The sequence below is a fragment of the Onthophagus taurus genome, chromosome 11 (assembly GCF_036711975.1).
Source record: "Onthophagus taurus isolate NC chromosome 11, IU_Otau_3.0, whole genome shotgun sequence".
In the NCBI taxonomy this organism is placed as follows: Eukaryota; Metazoa; Arthropoda; class Insecta; order Coleoptera; family Scarabaeidae; genus Onthophagus; species Onthophagus taurus.
The window spans coordinates 19,738,644-19,759,039 of NC_091976.1; the positions used below are offsets into that span (position 1 = coordinate 19,738,644).

General features: G+C 33.1%; 3 protein-coding genes across 4 annotated transcripts in view; 1 reads left to right on the forward strand and 2 right to left on the reverse strand.

Annotated features, from left to right (window-relative positions):
- Positions 1 to 656: 656 nt before the first annotated feature.
- Positions 657 to 3,056, reverse strand: LOC111424084 (transcriptional regulator ATRX homolog). The gene is made up of 3 exons (XM_023057506.2): positions 2,601 to 3,056; positions 2,248 to 2,547; positions 657 to 2,194 (listed from the first exon to the last, which is right to left on the reverse strand). The coding sequence occupies exons 1-3, from the start codon at positions 2,951 to 2,953 to the stop codon at positions 721 to 723; spliced, it is 2,127 nt and encodes a 708-aa protein (XP_022913274.2). The 5' UTR covers positions 2,954 to 3,056; the 3' UTR covers positions 657 to 720.
- An 8,077-nt stretch (positions 3,057 to 11,133) lies between these two features.
- LOC111424232 (mitochondrial ribonuclease P catalytic subunit) lies at positions 11,134 to 12,941 on the reverse strand. Its single transcript, XM_023057713.2, has 4 exons — positions 12,477 to 12,941; positions 11,728 to 12,418; positions 11,347 to 11,676; positions 11,134 to 11,288 (listed from the first exon to the last, which is right to left on the reverse strand). Exons 1-4 carry the CDS (start codon positions 12,869 to 12,871, stop codon positions 11,154 to 11,156), a joined length of 1,551 nt encoding a protein of 516 aa, XP_022913481.1. The 5' UTR covers positions 12,872 to 12,941; the 3' UTR covers positions 11,134 to 11,153.
- A 4,271-nt stretch (positions 12,942 to 17,212) lies between these two features.
- Positions 17,213 to 20,396, forward strand: part of LOC111424127 (sortilin-related receptor-like) — a 37,790-nt gene continuing 34,606 nt past the window's right edge. For both annotated transcript variants that reach the window (XM_023057560.2, XM_023057561.2), the window contains exon 1: positions 17,213 to 17,623. In XM_023057560.2, coding sequence (XP_022913328.2) covers positions 17,381 to 17,623 — 243 coding nt within the window. In that variant the 5' untranslated portion in view covers positions 17,213 to 17,380. The remainder of the gene's footprint in view (positions 17,624 to 20,396) is intronic.

Sequence of the window (20,396 nt, forward strand, 5' to 3'; positions counted from 1 at the left end):
TTGCCTGGTTGCCAACTGCTACTATCAGCTGTGGGCAGTAGCACCAGCAAGCAGCGGCGGGCAACCCGGTTACACTGCCTGCTGACTACTCACCATTTCGTTTAGTCGCTTTCAGCAACCATGTCGTCTGTGGGTCCACGTAAACAATTAATTAAGCAGTTGTTAAGGGTGGGTTAACAGAACAGACATCAAACATAAATAAAGGACCACGTGGCACGTGCTGGTTTAATCGCCGTTGATACTCGTTGATGGCAGCGAAGTGAGTCACGTGACCTGCTAGTCGCCGCTGCCTAGCTACCAAAATAGAACATGTCCAATTTCACCATGACCCGCGGTTTGCGCTGCCATGCAAGTGGAAGATAATCTAGGATTTCTCGTTTATATGTCAAAGTTCTTTTAAGTTGTCTCGATTCTTTTGCAACAGCTCAAGTCAATTATGGCTTTACTGCTGGGTTTTCGATAGAAAATGATAAAAGATTTTGAGATAATACTGCACATTGATGGATGACTAGATAATATCACAACCAAAGTTGAGGAGTTTGTTTAGCACCAATACTTCGGACAAAGACTAAAGACAGAATGGTAACATTTCTCTCAAAAACTTACAATGAAAGATTTCAAAGTTCTCTTGCCGCAGATTAAGTAAACAGTTTGAATAGCGACAAAATACACAGTTTTTAACTTTATTAAACTTGTGTTAACAATTGTTTTCTTATATATTTAATTTAAATCTTTACCATCAATGTTAACTTTAGTAAGAATACATTCTAAAAATTTGCAAGGTTGATAATTGTCTTGGAGATTATCCTCATCTTCCGTTTTATAAGTATCAGAATAATCTTCGGTGGTTTCATGAGAATCTATTTTATAAGACTCTATAATGTCATCGTGACTTTGATCAAGTTCCGTTTGATAAGATTCTGAATTTTCCTCTTGATTCTTATCCTCATCTACTTTACAGGATTCAATATTCTCTTTATGAATTTCGTTACCATCTATTTTACAGCATAATGATTTTCCTTTATCATTTTTATCACCGTCCATTTGCGGAGGTTGAACATCTTCGTCAAGATTCTTATTACCGTTTATGTTAGGAGAATCAGAATTTGCTTCATCATTTGAATCTCCTTCAATTTTAGATGATTGAACATTTTCTTCTGGCTTTTTATCAGAGTTTACTTCATCACCTGTTGAAATTACTTTATCGTTCGTACGTTTTTCTGATTTAGATGATTGAGAAATTTCCTCCAGAACTATTTTGCAAGCTTGTTCACTTTCCGTCTTAGAGGAATGAGTACTTTCTGATAATTTTATACCAACATCCATTTTTTGAGGTTCCGGTCTTCCTTCATCTTCTTTTTTAGTACTTTCTTCAACTTTCTTGTCAGTATCAATTTTAGAAAATTGATTATTATCTTCCTGAGTTTTATTGACATCTTTTTTGTAAGATTTATCAATTTTTTTATCTCCAACATTATTTTTTTCACCGCCTTTCTGAGATTTTACACTTTGATCATTATCTTTTCTAATATGAATAATCTTGGTGTTACTTCTCGTAATACTCAACTTTTTTATTTCATGATTTCCTTGGTCTTTTAACGTTCCGGTTTCCTCATCCCAATCACTTTCATTGCCAAAACTGTTATCAATTTCTGAAATATCTTCAAAAGGTTTTTCTGATATTTCTTCGCTCTTCTTCTCCTTTTCTTTAGAATTTTCTTCTTTACATTCGTGAGGGCTATCCTCATCTTGTTCTAAAATTGTCTCTTGAATTCCTTTATCAGAAGTACTTTTTATATATTTTTTAGTAAAAACTTTCTGTCCTGTTTCGGCCTTTTCCGTCGCCAAATACGCATCACTTATTATTTTGGCAGTCCAATCAGAAACGTACATCAAAAACTTTGCGTTCTTTTCTTGAGAACTCCTCGTAGGCATTTTAATTAAATTTCGGTCAGATAAAACCGCTAAGATATTATCGGATAACTTGAGAAGAGTTCGACTCATTAAAGGTGGCGGCCTTCCTTCTTCCGCATACAGTAATGCTCTTTCAACTCCTTTTTCTACCAATTTATAGGCTGCAGCTCTTGCCATCATTCTATCTTGCTCTTCCATCATTGAACTTGACGATCTTGAAGATTCAAAATGTTGAATATGTCCACGTTGTGAATTACGGAATTCTTGCTCTTCTTGAGTTCTAATGGTATTATTTAATAAAGAAAATTGGATTTTCAACTTTAAACATTTTACCTTTTAATTTCTTCTACGGATTCAACATATTTTCTATGAAAGTTTACCCGTTTTTCCACTGGCAAAACACCGCCATAATCATCCCACGTTGCTAATACCTTACACGCTTTTGGTCGAGCGAGTTCTTCTATTCTTCTACTCCATCGAGCCCCTTTTTGGGATTTACTTATACCGGTTATTCTTTGAATATCATCGTTATTCAAATGATACTTTTTGCCAATTTCTCTCGAACCCATCGCTTTTTTTCCACAACAACTTATTACGTTTTTTCTTAAATGCTCCATACACGAATTTTTCTCTCTAACAAAGAAAACGGTTTTATGTAATGCAATGTTTACCTAACTAAAACTCACTCTTGTGTTAAAGCAAACTCCACATTGAGCTTATTCATAAGTTTTTTCATCCGATCATAATCGAAAACATTAGAATACGTTTTCCAAGTGTGCAACAATGCTGATTTTGATGGTTTCGAAAGTTCTTGTATTCTGCTAAGACTAGGACGACTTTTATGTTTAGCTGGTTTTTCTTCAACTTTTTCCGTCACATTTTTTGAAACGTTTCGCGATATACTTTCGACACTGCGACGAGGTTTTGTTACGGAGTTATTACCTCTATTTTTATTCGACATACTTTTCCATTGTTTCAAAGTTACTCGTCGACTACGACACTCTCCTTCATCGTATATTGATTTCTCTTTATCGTTCATTGTAGTTGTTTCGTTTTGGTTTGTTTGCTATATTCGAATTTGCTTCATTTAAATTACAAGAATTTTGACATTTTACCGAGAATATTGACGCAGAAAATTCTATAAAGAACTAAATTAACAAGCCAACATGTTATGAATTTCTATAGAAACCATTTAGACACATTTTTGACATTTTTATAATTTCATTTTCACACCAGTTGTAGTATTTGAAAAGTTTTTTTTGTCAATAATGGCATTTACGTGAAATATATTGCTGCGTTGCGATTCTTTTTTGGAATTAAGATTGAATTGAACAAATATTTAAGGTGATATTCCTATGTCGATATTCAGTTGTCTTCTAAAATGATAATTTTGGCTATTAGGCTGGATTTCAAACTTCAGAAAAAGACATGATCTGAATGTTTTAAAAGTGTGCGGCCAAAAACTTTTCAATAATCAAAATGCCGTCGATCCTTTCCTAACTGTATTCGCAGAAAATTGTTCTCTATTGGAAACTACTGACTGCAAAGATGTTGGTTCGATCTCAGGAGAAGGATGCACCAGGTCGTAAAATAAGCAAAGAGCGCGTTACGTTTCTAGAATGTTGCAATGATGATGGTTCAATGTTGATAGGAAAGACAAAAAATTGGAAGACTTTTAAAAAAGTAAATATACCTGTTGAATATCAGTAATCTGCCAATGCCTGGACGATTACAGAAACTTTCTTAGACTGGTTTCATGGATCTTTTATTCGTCAAATTAAAAGACATTTAAGAAGTGTTAATTTGCCTGAAAGTGCTCTGCTAATCATCGATCACGCCTCAAGCCATGGAACTATAGAAGAGCTGACTAGTGAGGATGGATAATTTACAACACTGTTTCTTCCATCAAATTGTACTGCGCTTTTACAGCCTTTAGACTGACAACATTATTTTATCAGAAAAGTCTCTTAGCCCATATTTTATCTAATAACGAAGAAAACGTTGTGAAGTAAGAATACAGAAGTAATAACATATGCTTCTGTTCATTTCCAATTTAAGAAGCTTAAGAAGATAAATACTGTTTTTTAGTTGTTTTGCATTAAATGTTTCGCTTCAGTAATCTGAATTATTTACTTATTCGGTTGACCGCGGTTTTAATTAGACCGGAAAATCGAGGTCGCACTGTATATTTATGATGAGGAAAAAATAACGAATTAATTTAGACCACAACCAACCTGTTGGATGAAATCTAGGAAGTAAGACATGGAAACAAATTTCTCGCAACGCCGTGGGCTGAATCCCGATTCTAGCTGGACAAAATTATTTTATGGGCTTAACAAAGGCTAGAAGGCCTTTATTTTATAGCGAAAAATTAGTATAAAATAAAATAGAAAGATAAAATAAATGCTAATTTAGTTTCTAGTAAAAGGAAGAACTATTTTTATAAAAATACAAAATCCCAATCATCCGATTTGCTTGGAGAATCCTTCTCCGCTTCGCTATGCTGCTCATCAACTATATCCTCTTCCACTGAATCCGTGATCAGCTGCCTTGCCTAAGTATTCAGCTCTTTCAATGGGACTTTCTGGAACGATCTAAAGCCTGTAATAACAGGATGCGATGATATTAAAAGCATATGAACTAAGTCTTCCAAGTTTTTATATATGAGGACTTTCTGTTCCTCCTCTGAAAGTTGCCCTATTGGAACAAGGGCATGTTTTATGGCTAAAGAGCCATGTAAAAGGATTTTATGTAGGCTGGGAGGCATGCTGTACCAGCCATATAGCTCCACAAACAGTTTAGCAGTATCATAGGTAAATGAGTTTTTTTTTCTTGTCATTGTCATAGTAAAAAATTTGAGGAAGTTGTTTTATAAATACCTGAAGAATAGTTCCAAATCTAGATATTAATCGCTTATCAACTCCTGTAGCTGCAGAGGCTTCATCTGCATGCTCAAAAAATCGGCGGGACATGTTCTCAGTGTTGGACGTCCACTTTTACAGTGTGAGCTGGAAGGCTTCCTGGACCAGCCATCAATGACCTCAAAAACTCCCTGGAAATTAAGCTTTGCGTAAATATCCTTTTTGTTACAATTTTAGTTCTCTACATTGTATCCGCCATCTTGATTTTTTAAAAGTTTAATTCTGACCCCAAATTGTGATGAGATAAGATCTCTTATGCGACTGCGTAACCGTGCAAAGTCCGTAGTTAAACGTACACCCTCTAGTGCTAATCGGGAAAATTATCGAATTTTACGCAACCGCTGTAATCATAAATGCAAGTATGCTAAGAGATCTTATTTCTACCAGAGGCTGTCTGGAGTCGCGCCCAGAACATTTTGGAGGACTATGAGGTCTCTCGGAGTGATTGATTCTCCGTCTGTCCAGATGGATCTTGATTGTGAGTCGATGGCAAACTTTTTTGCAGAGCCTCCCCTGATCATCGATGACGTAACTAAGGCGGCTACAATTAATGAAATTCTTATTTCTCTTAAATCTTGCTCCTTCTCTCTTACGCTTGTGACCGCGATCGAAGTAGGTGATGCTTTGACTTATTCGAAGTCCCCTTGCGTGGGTTCTGATGGTATCGGTCTCAACCTTCTTCTTCCTATCCTGGATATAGTGCTTCCTCCCTTAACTCATATCTTCAACTTTTCTTTTGAGCGGTCTTTATTTCCCTCTGTCTGGAAGGTTGCTCATGTCGTTCCCATACCCAAATCCAAGTCCTCTTCATGTAACACTGATTTCCGTCCGATTTCAATTTTATCCGTACTATCAAAAGCTCTTGAACGCTTAGTTTATTTACAAGTCCAAGGATTTCTAGAGAGGTTTAATTTACACAATGAGTTGCAATCGGGTTTTCGCAGTGGGCATAGTACAACTACTGCTCTCATTAAAGTTACTGATGATATTAGGTATGCCTGCGACAACAGATGTGTTACTGTGCTGGTACTGCTCGATTTCAGCAAGGCTTTTGATTCTGTCGACCACAGCCTTCTTTTAGCGTCTCTTTCTGCCTACGGATTCACTCCCCCCTGTGTTTCTTGGTTTCAATCCTACCTTTCCCATCGCTCCTTGTGCGTACGCGCTAACTCTTCAATTTTTTCTGCTTGTGCAATCAAATGTGGTGTTCCTCAGGGCAGTGTATTGGGTCCGTTACTTTTTTCTTTGTTCGTTAATAGTGTTACTAATTATATCTCGTGTAATTATCATTTGTATGCCGACGACCTGCAGATATATACTACTACTGTTGCTGAATTTCCGGCAGCTATTGTGCGACTTAATAACGATCTATCTAACGTCTTGAACTGGTCTCGGAGATACGGACTTAAGTTGAACTCAGTTAAAACGCAAGCTATTGTGTTTGGAACTCGTCAATTACTTGGTAAGATTAATCCATCTGCCTGCAGTGATCTGATGCTGGATGGTAATGTCATACGGTTTTCTAACACAGTTAAAAATCTTGGAGTCCTTATGGATTCTGCACTGTCTTGGAAACCGCAAATTCAACATGTTTGCAGAAAAGTTTATGCTTGCTTCCACTCTTTAAAAAGACTTCGCTGCTCTCTTCCACCTGTGGTGCGTCGTAATCTTTGTTACTCTCTTATATTTCCTCACTTCGACTATGCGGACGCGGTTTATCCCGATCTTTCGGTGACTCTTCTGAGTAAATTGCAGCGGCTACAAAATAATTGTATCCGGTTCATATTTGACCTAAATAGATTTGAGCATGTAACGCCGTATCGCAATTACATTCAGATGTTAACCTGTGAGAGACGTAGATCCTTTCGTTTATTAACCATTTTATTTAAAATCCTTCATAACTGCACCCCAAAGTACTTATCAGATAGGTTCCAGCAATTATCAACTCATGAGCTTGCTACTCGTTCACGTTCTGATACTATTCTTACATTTCCCGTTCATAGCACTGAAATTTATCATAGATCATTTACAGTACAGTCGATTGCGCTGTGGAATGGACTGCCTTCTGAAATTCGTAATATTTCTAGAATTACTAATTTTAGACATGTTTTAAAGAGCCACTTGCTTCCTCTTCAACTGGCTGTTTCCTGATTCTTTGTTCTTTGTCTTTCTCTTTTTTTCCTCTCTTCAACTGCTCTCACTTGTTGGCAACTGATATCCGGCAGATTCTTTTAGTTTCTTTTAGTCGCTCTCTATCTCTCTTTTTGTGTCTTTTCTTTATTTTTCTCTTTGTTTTTCTTTTCTTGCTTAATCTTATTTGGTGATGTTAATAATATCTAATTATCACTACTTGCCATATTCAGCAAATACTATTTTTATTTTTGTTTGTTCTGTTGGGTCATTTGGCAGAGATCGCTTGTGCGATAAAATGATCCATTTGCTGATACTGTTTAAGTTAAGTGTATCTTATGTAATTTTGTATTTTTGTCTGTGGCAATAAATGATAAATAAATAAAAATAAATTTGTAATCAGCACCCTAAAAGATCCCACCAATACCAAGTTATATAAAAAAAATGAAGAGAAAATGAAAAAGTGTATCAGCTTTACTGGAAGAATTTTTGTTATATCTCAATTTATGGCCCTCCTTCTTTGAATATATTATTAACTAGTGATGGAACGGATAGTGATTTTGCGAAAAGCCGGATACCGGATATTCGGCATCCCCTTCGGCCGGATATCCGATTATCCGGCATATCTATCCGGCCATTATGGTTATAATTTCTGGTGCATTTCTGAAGTGATACCCTATATTGCCACATTATTGCGATATTTGAATAAAAATGAAATAATAAGAAAGCTGCTATATAAGCTATATGTCAACTTATTTGGCTCCAAGATACAAAATGAACTTTTTTGATGCTGATTTAACTAACGAAGCAACTCTAAAAAGAGGATACTTTAATTAATAATTGGCGATATTTCTCCTCATTGGTTAAAGCGAAAAACTGCTATTCTCACAGTTTCACCGTTCAACAAGGTCTCCCTCAAGGCTCTCCCATCTGGCCAGCATGGAAAAAGTTTATTTGTAGCATGAATCATAGTATTCATCAAACTATTTCATTTGATACCTCGCTCATGAAAATCGGAATTTACATGACAGAGTTACAGCTTGCGACGTTCTTGTGTGACACCTGTAGATACAGAATGTTTTTTCTCTGCTAGAATTACATTCAAAATGGATGTATTGCACATTAATGGATTCAGAAAAACAATAACTATTCAATGACGTGAAGTAAAATATATGGAGCAATTTGAAAAACAAAAGCTAATAATCGCTTAAAATTGAAGATGGCCCTGGAAAAAATGTATTTGTAGTATGAATCATAGTATTCATCAAACCATTTCATTTGATACCTCGCTCATGAAAATCAGAATGTAAATGACAGAGTTACAGCTTGGGGCGTTTTTTATCTGACACCTTGTATTTATACAGGTGTCTCACGTAACTGGTTCGTTAGAACTTTTTTAGGTTCCAGTATTCGTACAGTTTTGAAATTTTGTTAGTATGGGTTGTTCACTCGGAACGTTCGATCTAAAATATTTTCAAGATGGCTGTCACTTCTGGTCTACCGGAAGTAGACCATAACTTCGTTATTTCAAATAGAATGCTATAGTTTTTATTGCACCTTTTAATTGTACGTAAAAAAATATGTTGACTTTCATAAAAGTTAATGGTACCTAGCGTTTTTCGTTTTCGAGTTATTTTGATTTTAAGGTTTTTATGGCAAATTTCACCATGCTCTTTAAAACCCTATATCCCAGCCAACGTTCATTCAAAAAAGCTCTAAATTGGCACGATTACTCTTCCGATGCTCTCAAATAGATTGTCATATATTGTATCAGAGTATCTTATACAAGCTGGTCAAAAATTGAATTACCGTTTCTCCATATTCAATTTGGAGAAAGTCGAAAATTTTAAATGGAACGCTCCATATTTTATTAGCCTACACGAAAGGGAATTTAATTCTCTACAATTTATCTATAAACATTCCTATATCTATTTATTATAGTTTCTCCATATTCGTAAATTTATCAAAACATACAGGAAATGCAGGAAACAGCATTTTGACAGTTTTTTGTTTAATTTATTTCTATTACTATTTGTACTATTAACCACAATTCATAATCTTTTAGTTTACTAGCTTTTACTTACCAAAAATAACAAACAGAAGATCAAATAAATGAAACTATTAAAACAAAAAGTTAATGACAAAAATTAGACTTGAATAAAAATATAAATTTATAATATAAATTTGTCATTAAATTGAATTTGGAAATGCTTTAAAATATCTATTTCGTTGTCTTCATCACTAGTGACCGGAAATATGCGATGTCTTTCGGTCTCGATATATCCAGAACTAAGAAATTATCAATTTTTTGAAATTTTTCCTTGTGATGGGAGTTAGGTTTGTTAGGCATCTCTCATTAAGTGATCGACACGTCCTGTGACAACAATAATACAAACATGGACCAAAAACTGACAAAATTCCATAGCTTTCTAATAAAAAAACCTGCATTTCGTGCATGTTTTAATAAATTTCGCAATATGCGGCAAACTACAATAAATAGGTATGGGAATGTTCATAGATAATTTGTAGAGAATTAAATTCTCTTTCTGATAGGCTAAAAAAAATGGGGCGTTCCATTTAAAATTTTCGACTTTCTCACCATTGAATATGGAGAAACAGTAATTCAATTTTTAACCATCCTGTATAAGATACTCCGATACAACAAATGACAATCTATTTGACAACATCTGAAGAGTAATCGTGCCAACGTAGATCTTTTTTGAATGAACGTTGGCTGAGATATGGAGTTTTAAAGAGCATGTTGAAATTTCCCAAAAAAAGTTTAAAACCAAAATAACTCGAAAACGAAAAACGCTAGGTACCAATAACTTTTATCAAAGTCAACCTATTTTTTTACATACAATTAAACGGTGTAATAAAAAGTATAGCATTCCATTTACAATAGCGAAGTTATGGTCTACTTCCGGTAGACCGGAAGTGGCGGCCATCTTGAAAATATTTTAGATCGAAAGAACAACCATGCTACCAATGTTTCAAATCTCTACGAATAGTGGAACCTGAAAAAGTTCTAATGAACCAGTTACGTGAGACATCCTGTATTTTGTCATTAATTCTTTACTTTTGTCCAGCTAGAATCGCGATTCAGCTCAGCGTGGCGCCGTTATATTATTGCTAAAAAATCGATATTCGCGTTTGTCATTTTCGCCAAATTTGTTTTTTTCCAATAAGACAAAAACAAAAGATTTTAGCAGTTTAAAATTTTTGGCATTAGCATTTTCGCGAAAAACAAGATCATGACATGGAAGTTACTTTTTTTCTGATCTAAAAAAAAACATCAAATTACTTATTTACTTATCAACTCATTTTAGTAGATGCACTTTAGTAGATGATGACTTTTTGGTCCACATTCTGCGCGTAAGAGATAGTCCACAACAAAATTCTTGTTAATAATGTTTGGAGCATTAGATAGTGATTATCCTTGTTGTTGTGATGTTCTTTAAATATAACGATTCTGTGACACCAACATAGCAGCAATTTCATTTACGTTTCAATGTTTCTCCTCGCGGGCTGATTCCATTTCAGAACATTATTATTTTGTGGGTTTGGAACTTTTGCAATACAGTTTTTATAACAACAAGTTGCTGTACTAGTTGATCAGCTATTCGTTATGATTAGGATCTAGGAATGCCCGATAGGGCTGTTTAGCAGTTTCTTCAATTTTCACCAGTACAAAATTATTGTTGTTTAAAACTTATTACTTAGAAATTATACTTAGAAAAAACTTATTTCTACTGTAGTTTTATTGCAATGCACGCTGTGGATTTGCTCAGTATGTAAGAATCTTCTTGACTAGGAGATCATGATTTGTATCTCCTTAGACACAGATTGTATGAACAATTTCTTTATGTACACTGTGCCAAATGCATTTAATCCAAATTCCTGTTGTAAATTCGAACAAAATGATGTCATCAAAAAAATATCTAAAAAAAAGTTGAAAAGTTAAATTAATCCTTTCATATTCTAAAATTAACCAATATTTCGAAACCTGTGATATTTTAATGAATCAACCGGCACAAAAAGTTTCCTTAAAATTCCCAAATTCTTAATACAGTTATTAATTCAAATTTCATACGAATTATTGTGTAGAAAGGAATGTTTGATATGCAAAGAACCTCAAGAAAAAAAGAATTTTAAAAATCGTTACACATTTATCTAAAAATAATTTTATTAATTAAATTTATTCAAATCGATACACAACCATTCATATTTTATTGATTTTGGGTTTTCTTTGATTTCTTCAATGTATGGAACATGCCATGTATTCTCATTCTTTTGTGGTGTTATCATATATTTTAAAGGTTGCTTCATAAAAAAGTAATTACATTAAATTAAAAATTAAATTAATATTAATTTCTATTACCTTAAATATAACAGTCCCCGGTTTTGCAGTGATTAAATGAAGCCTATTTTGAATTAACCACCTCTTAAACAATTTCTTTAATCGTTTATCTTTTAACAGAAATAAATGACTTCTCATTAAATCCCTGGTAACAATTTTCGTATCATTTCCACTGTGTAAAGCGCAATAAAGAATAAAAGGATCATCTTGTGAAATATCTTGAGTTAAAAAAATCATGCAATTTCGTTTTATGAAACTCCAATTTTTTGTTGGTAGTCTTTCCATGTGGTTTCTTCCAAGTAATAATATTTCTTTGCCTTGTTTTTTAAAATGATTAACAACTTCACTTAACTAAAACAAAATTTATTAAATCATTATTTTGTTAATTAATCAAAAATTAACCAAAGCTGCTGTAACTTGTGGACTTTGCGCAACTCCTTGGGAATATTGAGTGTTTAATCCATCAATAACAACATCAAATTGCCCCATATTTTTGATGAAAGATTTAAATCGATCTAATTCTTCTGGGGTGGTTTTACAAAAAACGTTTTTACCAACAACTACTTCGTTTAAAAACGCCACTTTTAAATCGTTAAATTCATTGTTTGTTAATTTGGTTTCATCTAATTTTATTTTACATTTTACACAAATTCCTTGATAAGTTATTTTACTAACTATTCCTTTAACTTTTGATTGTTTTAAGATATTAAATAATAAAGCAGCTATTTCTTTGTCAAATTGCAAATCATGATTATCTAGTACTTCGAAAAATTTTTCAAGTTTTGCAATAAAAATCGATTGAGATGCGTTTATTTTTAATTCGTTTAAAATCGATTCGTAAGTTATATTTTGAGGTGACCGATTATTTATGATCATTTCGTTAAATAACTCCCAACCTAACTCTGGATCTTCGTTGCGAAACGCTGATGTTGTAAGAGAATTATAAGAATTGTTTGTTGGGATTGTTGTTAACTTGCATTGTGTTAGTAAATCTTTCGATTTTTTCCATGATGTTGTTACACTTAGAGCACAAATCAAATTCTCCAAGGTGATTGAATCTAAAACTGGGTATTCTTTCAAAATATCTTCATAGCTAAAATTAAATTTTATATCTGTAAATTAAGCTTAATTTTTTGTTAATTAAAATTTACATTTGTAGAATTTTTTCTTCATCCTTCTCATGCATCAATCCATCATAATACATTGAATAGTACATCTTTAAATACTTTCCAAGACTTCCCAAATTCATTTTGATATTTTCTTCATGCAAAAACTCAATATATTTTTTAGCATAATCATATTTTTTGGTTGCAATGCAATGATTCAATAGAATAGAATCTATACTTTTCTCATTATACACAATTTTATTTTCTAATAATTGATTCCTTATTATTTTCCAATCGGACGTTTTGTTTATTTTATTTCCATTTATTGTTTCGGCTAAAATATTTTTTGCAGGTGGAAAATCTCTTTCAAATCGCTTTGGTTTAGCATGAAAATTACGAATTATCTTTGTTGATAACTTATTAAAACATTTTCTAAACATTTTCAATAAATAAAAATTTTTAATTTAAAGTTGGGTTATGTTGAGGAAAAGTAAGGTTATGTCAGTACTAATAACCGTGAAGTTAGCCAAAATGTACACGTGTTTAAAAAATTATTTATAAAAATTGTTTATTTATTTAACGTTATCAGTATAAAAACATTTTCAAGAATTCAAATATATGTTTTTTCTTATTTATTTTATTCTTCCGGCAATGATAGAAGCTTAAAATATTCTAGAAACATCTTTATGAAAAATATCATAGTCCCGTGACTATGAATCATATCTTTATCGCAATTCTTTGTATTTTCATAATAACAAATAATCTTTATGTCTTTCTACGTCGTCTATTCTAAATATTTCTTTTTATTTAATTCCGTTTTCCAGTTCTAATCCTCTTCACCAAGTTAATTCAATTTGGTGTCGACGCCGCTAAATTGAAATTGACTGACATATGCACCTATTTATATCCTCAATTTACATTGTTACCCTTCAAAAGGGGCGCAATTATTCAATCTAGGAAACGAGGATAGTTCCTTGTATCTCTATCTCTATACAAACAACAGTAATGCATTACATTTTGATGTTTTTGCTTCTTTTATGTAGGTATGTAGATAGAATTATGTACTTGTTATGTTATTATAAATAATTAAGTTATTTCAAAATAATGATGGATGTACACTTAATTAGTTAATTCAGCAATTTCCTTAGTTTACATTACGATTATGCTCATTCTGACGGAACATACAACACTTAAAAACGTTTGCAAAAACTCCTTTGTTGTATCTCCTACATCTTGGATTTTTTTGTGGTGACACTGAGCATTTTTGAGCAAATTTCACTACAATACGGAAATGAGTAACTTCATTATAAATCGAACCTTACTAAAAGCTCACAACTGGAGCTTTTAACTGAAATAAGCCGCTGCCTATTCTAGGATCTATGGATGACATCCAAATTGAAATAATAAAAAAAAAACATTCTTCCATGATATTGAAACATAAGCATAGCCTGTGGTATAATGAAAATTAGCCCATTAGCTACTAAATGTAGTGATTAACATCAAGAAATGGTGATCAACATCGTTAATTGGATTCATACCATGGAAAAAATGATCTGCTATGTGTACTAGTTTTTGAAGACTTCCTTATTAATTTTAGCAATGAACGAAATTTGATGTTTTATTTGTAAGAAAGTAAGTCACATATTGAATTGATGCCCTTCCAATATTGAAGTTAGTCAACAAATCAAGTTTTGACATTACCATCTTTCTATTTATCTAAAACTCTGAGAAGAAACAACATTCTTTCACTTCCACTGGAGGTATCAATTACCAGGAGATCTCCAAGGGGGCACCTAGGTTCCGTATTTCTTCTGAACCTTTCCTGAACTCACGAATAGACTTGTTGGGATAATTTATGAGGACATATCTGGTACCAATACGCCAACACCGATCTAGTAACAGAGTTAAACATCGTCAGGGATGGTGATCTCCCCTCTATGTTTATTCAACCTATGTATCTATAAATCTGGAAGTAGGAACCTAGTCTTTAATTATCACCCTATTTTCATTTTTTCGATATAATCTAAGATATTTAATACAACATTCTATTTTACAACATTGCTTTTGGATCTGTAGAGACTAATTGAAAATTGCCAAGTCGATGCTATTTATACCAATTTTACACTTTGACAAGCTCATCATGGGTACTTCTTTCCAAACTATAAAAGTTGGCATCTTATGTTACGGACACATATCAAGCTGTAAAAATTAATAAATACATATCTAACTTTGCTTTAGTCATTTCGGAAGGTCACCTGGGTCCGCTCCTGTTTATAGCTTATATTAATGATATACATATACGAATGATTCCACCATAGTCTTTACGCTGATGATTCAAGTGGTTCAATCCACTTCTGATTGTTAAAGATTACAAATTGATCTAGGCAGATTACAAATTTATTGCTCAAAAAATTGTCTTACAACAAATGCAATCAAACAGCATTCAACAGAAAAAGATATTTCACTTATAGGCTTGGATCACGACCCTTGAATGTATTGTCGAAGGTGAAGGATCCTGGCATTGTCCTGGATTCTAAATTACTTTTCAATTATCATGTTGAAGAATTACTTCATCAGAAGACTTCATCATTAGAATATCAAGACCTTTCACTAATTGCATTAAAACTTTATTCATGGTTTACATTATTAGTGTTCTTGATTATGCTTCGGTTGTGTGTATTGAGACTTTACAAAGAAGATTTTTAAAATTTAAGCTGCTTTGCAGCTTATCATATTGTACATACAAGCAAAGATGTAGAGTTGCCTCTGGTGTATTATTTCTGCATAAATTGATCAGCGAATCAGTTGACTCGCCTGAACTTGTGAGTCAAATTTCATTTCTGGATGCCACAAATGTGCAAACTTACAATTATCACTGCTCAAACTGTGACATTTTTTACTTTATCGCTTGCGACGTTCCGGAAAGTTTTAATAATCTATTCAGACTATTCAGTTCTAATTCGACTTCAACTTTGGTGAACAACAAGTTTTGGTACAATAATGAGATTCGCAGTGATTTATTTAACGTATTGGTCATGGTTATTTATTAATATTACTCTTACTGAACTTATCGACCATGCAAATCACTTACGAATCAAATATCATAACGGCTTAACCACAAAGTAATCCAATGTCGAAGTCACAACTCAACCCAAATAAATCACAGTTGATTCGTGCTTGGGTTGGGTTGCTTATTCGGTGCTTGTTGGATGCTGGCAAAACATTTCCATACTTAACTTGATAATTGAAAACAACAATTAAATGCAAAGTTATTAATAGCATTTCAAGGAAAGAATATGTAGCATTTTAACAACCAGAACTGTACCCAAGTGTACACCAACACTATACATTGTTAGAGCTTGTGTTCCGAATGCGGCTACAAAACGGCACAAATGATACTTATAGATATTAATATTTACTTAATTTTTCAGGAAACACAAGAAACTGTCATCATGTCGTATTCCAGAAAAAGTTTTTTTGCGGTTATGTTGCTTTGATTGTTTGATTGATGATTTACAAATCTTGTTCAACGGTGTAGCTAAGTAAAAAGTCATTTAAGTATATAAGTAGCCATTTTGGCGTTTATGTCATTATGGCTTGGCAGCATCGATATCACGACGTGTCTTTGAGACATTAAGGAAGGGACATCAAATGTAGTTGTAGTTTTCAGAATGAAAATAGCCGATTCTCCTTTTTTGCAAAGTGATGAACTTTTTGGCGTTGGGCATGTTGAGAACGTGGTAGAATGTTAGCTTTTGGCATAGCTTTGATCTTAGATGCAAACTTCTAATTAATTAGTTAAAAATAAGATTTTTTTAGCAAAATCTTGGCATTCTGGTCAACACTTTTTCAGATCTTGACCAGTCAGGTTCGGGAGTCGACAGTTCTCCTGTTTTATGAAGTGGACTATTTGACAGTGGGATGTTGTAAACATGATATGATGATCGATTTTTGATGTGGGGATATGGGGATGTTCTCACTTATAATTAGGATCAATCTTTGTAGACCGTAGAGAACCATAAACATATTTTGTATCTCACTCCAAAGAACTAATTTCTTCTGCATTTATCTTAATTATCTTTGTATCACTCCCAGTCAAGATACTAAAGGAAGATGTGTGTCAGACTTTAAATATATAAAATTGTAGCTTTGGAAATACCTAACATTTACTTAACATTAGTTTAAAAACTTTCATTTATCGTAAATGAAGATGAAAATTGGTTCTCTAAATTATCATTATCAGCGATAAATCATTTAGCTTCATCAACTCACATATAATTATAGTTTGTCAATTATGGTCTAATTTGTGAACCTGAACACGAAATGACAGGGTATATTTAACCCGTTTGAACGACATTAAAGTTTAATTTAATAAAATTGTTACTAAATTTTAGAATAATATTATTGTATTCATAAAAAGTAAACTTTTATTTGTTATAATCTTATTTAACTCTACAAATTAAACTATAAATAAATAATATTTAAACAAATTAAGAATTTTTTTAGATAACCTAAATCAAAATATATTGTATATATTATATTTTTTAGTGGCCATTTTTGATTATTTTCCTGAAGATGGTTAAAATTAAAAATCAGTAACTTAAGTTATTAATTATTTGAATCGTAGTATTTTTATTTTAACAAATTTTTATGATTCATCAAAATATGTTGATACGTGTTGATTTTATTTCAGCTTTTTGTTAGAGAATGATTCCCACCACACTTGAAAACGGTATTCTAAAAGGGGGGAGAAACCGAACAGGCGCCGTAAAAGCATTCGGTTCGTAGAGGCAGTCAGTCGGTCTCTGTACGTGAATGGAATGTCGTTGTACAAATTGACTTAATTTTGGATAAATTAAAAGTCGTCGCTTGGTTTCTAAGAAATAAACAACAAAAACAGTAAACGTTGTAATCGTTAAAAGGCAATCGCCGGCGTAGTGTCATCAAACATGGTGTTCCGGTTATTGCTTTGCGTGTCTCTTTTCCTAGCGAATTTCCTGGCATCGGGTCAGGTGGTGATAGAAGAATCAGAACATCCACGATTTATACTTCCGGAGAATTGGAATGACCCAGATGATTCCTTGTTTCGATCGGCGGTATCGCATATCGGCGACGAATTACGAAAAAAACGAGATGTTACGACGCCCCGAAGCCCTACCAACAATAATATTATCACTAACAGTTCTATCACGGTAAGTAAATCATTTACAAATTTCACAACATGCGTTTTTAATATGGAGATGTTTTCTTTGACTATTTTTCTGGTTGGATCTAGTCCAAAAACGTATTTTCTACGATGATGAGTTTGCATGTTTTTATTTATTTTGACACACACTTTGGTTTGAATGTACAAAGAGTTGGTTTATCAATGATGTTGAGTTTGCCAAAACGGCTTTTTCAAGGTTGAGACTTAGAATTTGCAACAAAAAAATTAATAATTAGAATCATTTTAACCGCAAGAAGTGAAAGTGTCGATATTGATCCAAAAACTTGTTTTTCTGAAAATTACATATCATATTATAGATTCTTATCTACCTTTCTAAAATAAAAGATATTTTGATAAATAAACATTAGTAATAAAATATAATCTCATTTTGTGATTTATGACACATTTGACACATTCAATTTTGCAACAAAATTTGAGTCAACATACAATAATAATATGATCTTAAAAATTATACAAAAACATTAACATCTAAGTTAATTAATGTTGTTGATTATTGATAAAAATAAAGACAAAAGTGACTGATTTGTTATCTCATAAATCGTGTATAATCTTAGTTTATCTCCATATGTTATATTTTGCGATATCATAAACATTTCCTTCTATTTTTACCTTTTTATACATTGATGAAACGATCACCAATAATTCGAATTAATACATCGAAAAGAATGTTAAAAATGAAAATGATGTTTTATGATTAATATTTTCAATGTTTCGGTGGATAAGACATAAAAGTTGATATTTATTCAAAAGATAGGGAACATAAATATGCAAACTAATGATACAACAGTTATCAATAAAATTTGGGAATCTTATCATTTTTTTGTTTATTCTTAGGAAGAGGAATTTATGGAAATTGCACTAAAAGTATTTTTGTTCGAGAATGTTATAAAAGCGTAAACATCCGGGTTTGCAAAAATTAATTCGAGATTTATTGTTGTGCGTGAAAGCGAGGATAGTGTTTGTGATAAAGTCTTTGAATTTACGGGCGATGAGGAAAGTTGTCTTCATCAAATGATTATATTCCATAGCATAAACGGCCAAAAAGCTAAAAGATGCTCATTATTTTTTTGTGTCTAATCTCAAACCATACAATTTATTACTTGAAAACAACAGAACTAGCTCTATATGTACTCAGTGACAATGGATGTCGCAACACCAAAAATGCAAAAGAATTCATTGATCAAATTTGGCATAAATGTTAAATATAATTTTTATTAATGATGACGTGGCATCGATTCTAGCACATGGCCATTTTCTTTTTGAGGTATTGCAACTTGTAGTACTTGTTATAAAGGTTGTAGTGTCAGCAAAGGATGCAGAAAATTACTAATGCTCTTCCAAACATGCTCGATAAGCAGAGAATTGGGGAATTGCAGTCCCGATTGTCCTCTGCAAATTTTTTTTTGTTTCTGCCAATTTGGACAACAAAATCTTATTTCTTCTTAGAACTGCGTTTTCTATATCACTCGGCATGTTTTGGCGGAGCATGAACTGAGAGAAAAATTTACTCAACTCGGAAAAGAAGCCTCAAAAGTAGGACGAATCCAAAACAAAGCAAGACCAAATTAATAAGACCTCGAAGAAGACACCACCTTAACATAAAAAATTGCTCATTTAAACAAAACAAATATTGTCATTGAAGAAATCGAGACTAGAATACTAAGCGACAAGAAGTGCTAAGACAAAGAATCGAAACTTATACGAGTACTATGTAGTCTTTGAAATACAGATCTTGCGCAGGAATGTGGATAATACGAATGAAGCACAAATTAGAACAGATCATTGATGGTGCAGACACAGTATGACACAAAACACTTAGAATAGGATGAGACAGCTGGAAACTATGCATGGAGACAGAGAAGTGAAGAAAATTCTAGAATGTACACTACAGGGATAGAGAGCTGAAGGATGGCCAAAAAAATTATGGAAAGGTGATGTGATGAAGGACGTTAGGACGCTTAATATTCAAATATGGAAGCGTGCAGCATCTGACATATCGGAATATCAACGTATTGTGAAACAAGCCATGGTCCACAGAGGATTGTAGTGCTGGAAGAAGTTCAACGAACCACTTACGTAGGACACCTGTACATAAGAGGAGACATGCGCGAGACTATTCATAACATGAGGCAAACATCAATTCTATCTGCAGTACTCGCCATTCGAAGCATGAGGGAACTCTGGAAAACGCTGGTTCGAGGAGTATGGAACCAATCTAGGCTCAGAATAATAACCATTAACCAAAACTATTTGTGATCTGTCTATTAGGTAGAAAGAAAATCTTTGAAGTAGTTGACCATGAAATCCAAATTATCTTGTTCCATAGATTGTAGAATAAATCAGTACAATTCAACAAGTTTCCCTCGACCAGGCGGCCAGTTAAAAACGCCATACAATAATTTCTCAAAAATCTTGTCAAATACTAATAAGATTGAAATTGGACTATAATTGAAAACAGCTCCATGGTCTCCGATTTAAACATCGGAAGAACATAGGCCTGCTTCCAAACTGATGGAAAAACACCACAACAAAGAGATTTATTAAATAGAATAGTGAGTGTTAACGCAAGAGAACAAGAGCATTCTTTAAGTAAAATCAAAAGGTGCTGATGGTATCAGCTCCTATGGTTTTATTAAACGTATTGGGTTTAAAGGCCTCCTCTACCTCGTTCAACCCAAATATTATAGGTTACAAAGAGCACAAATCATTACAATCACCAGCAAGAGTATGATAACTGG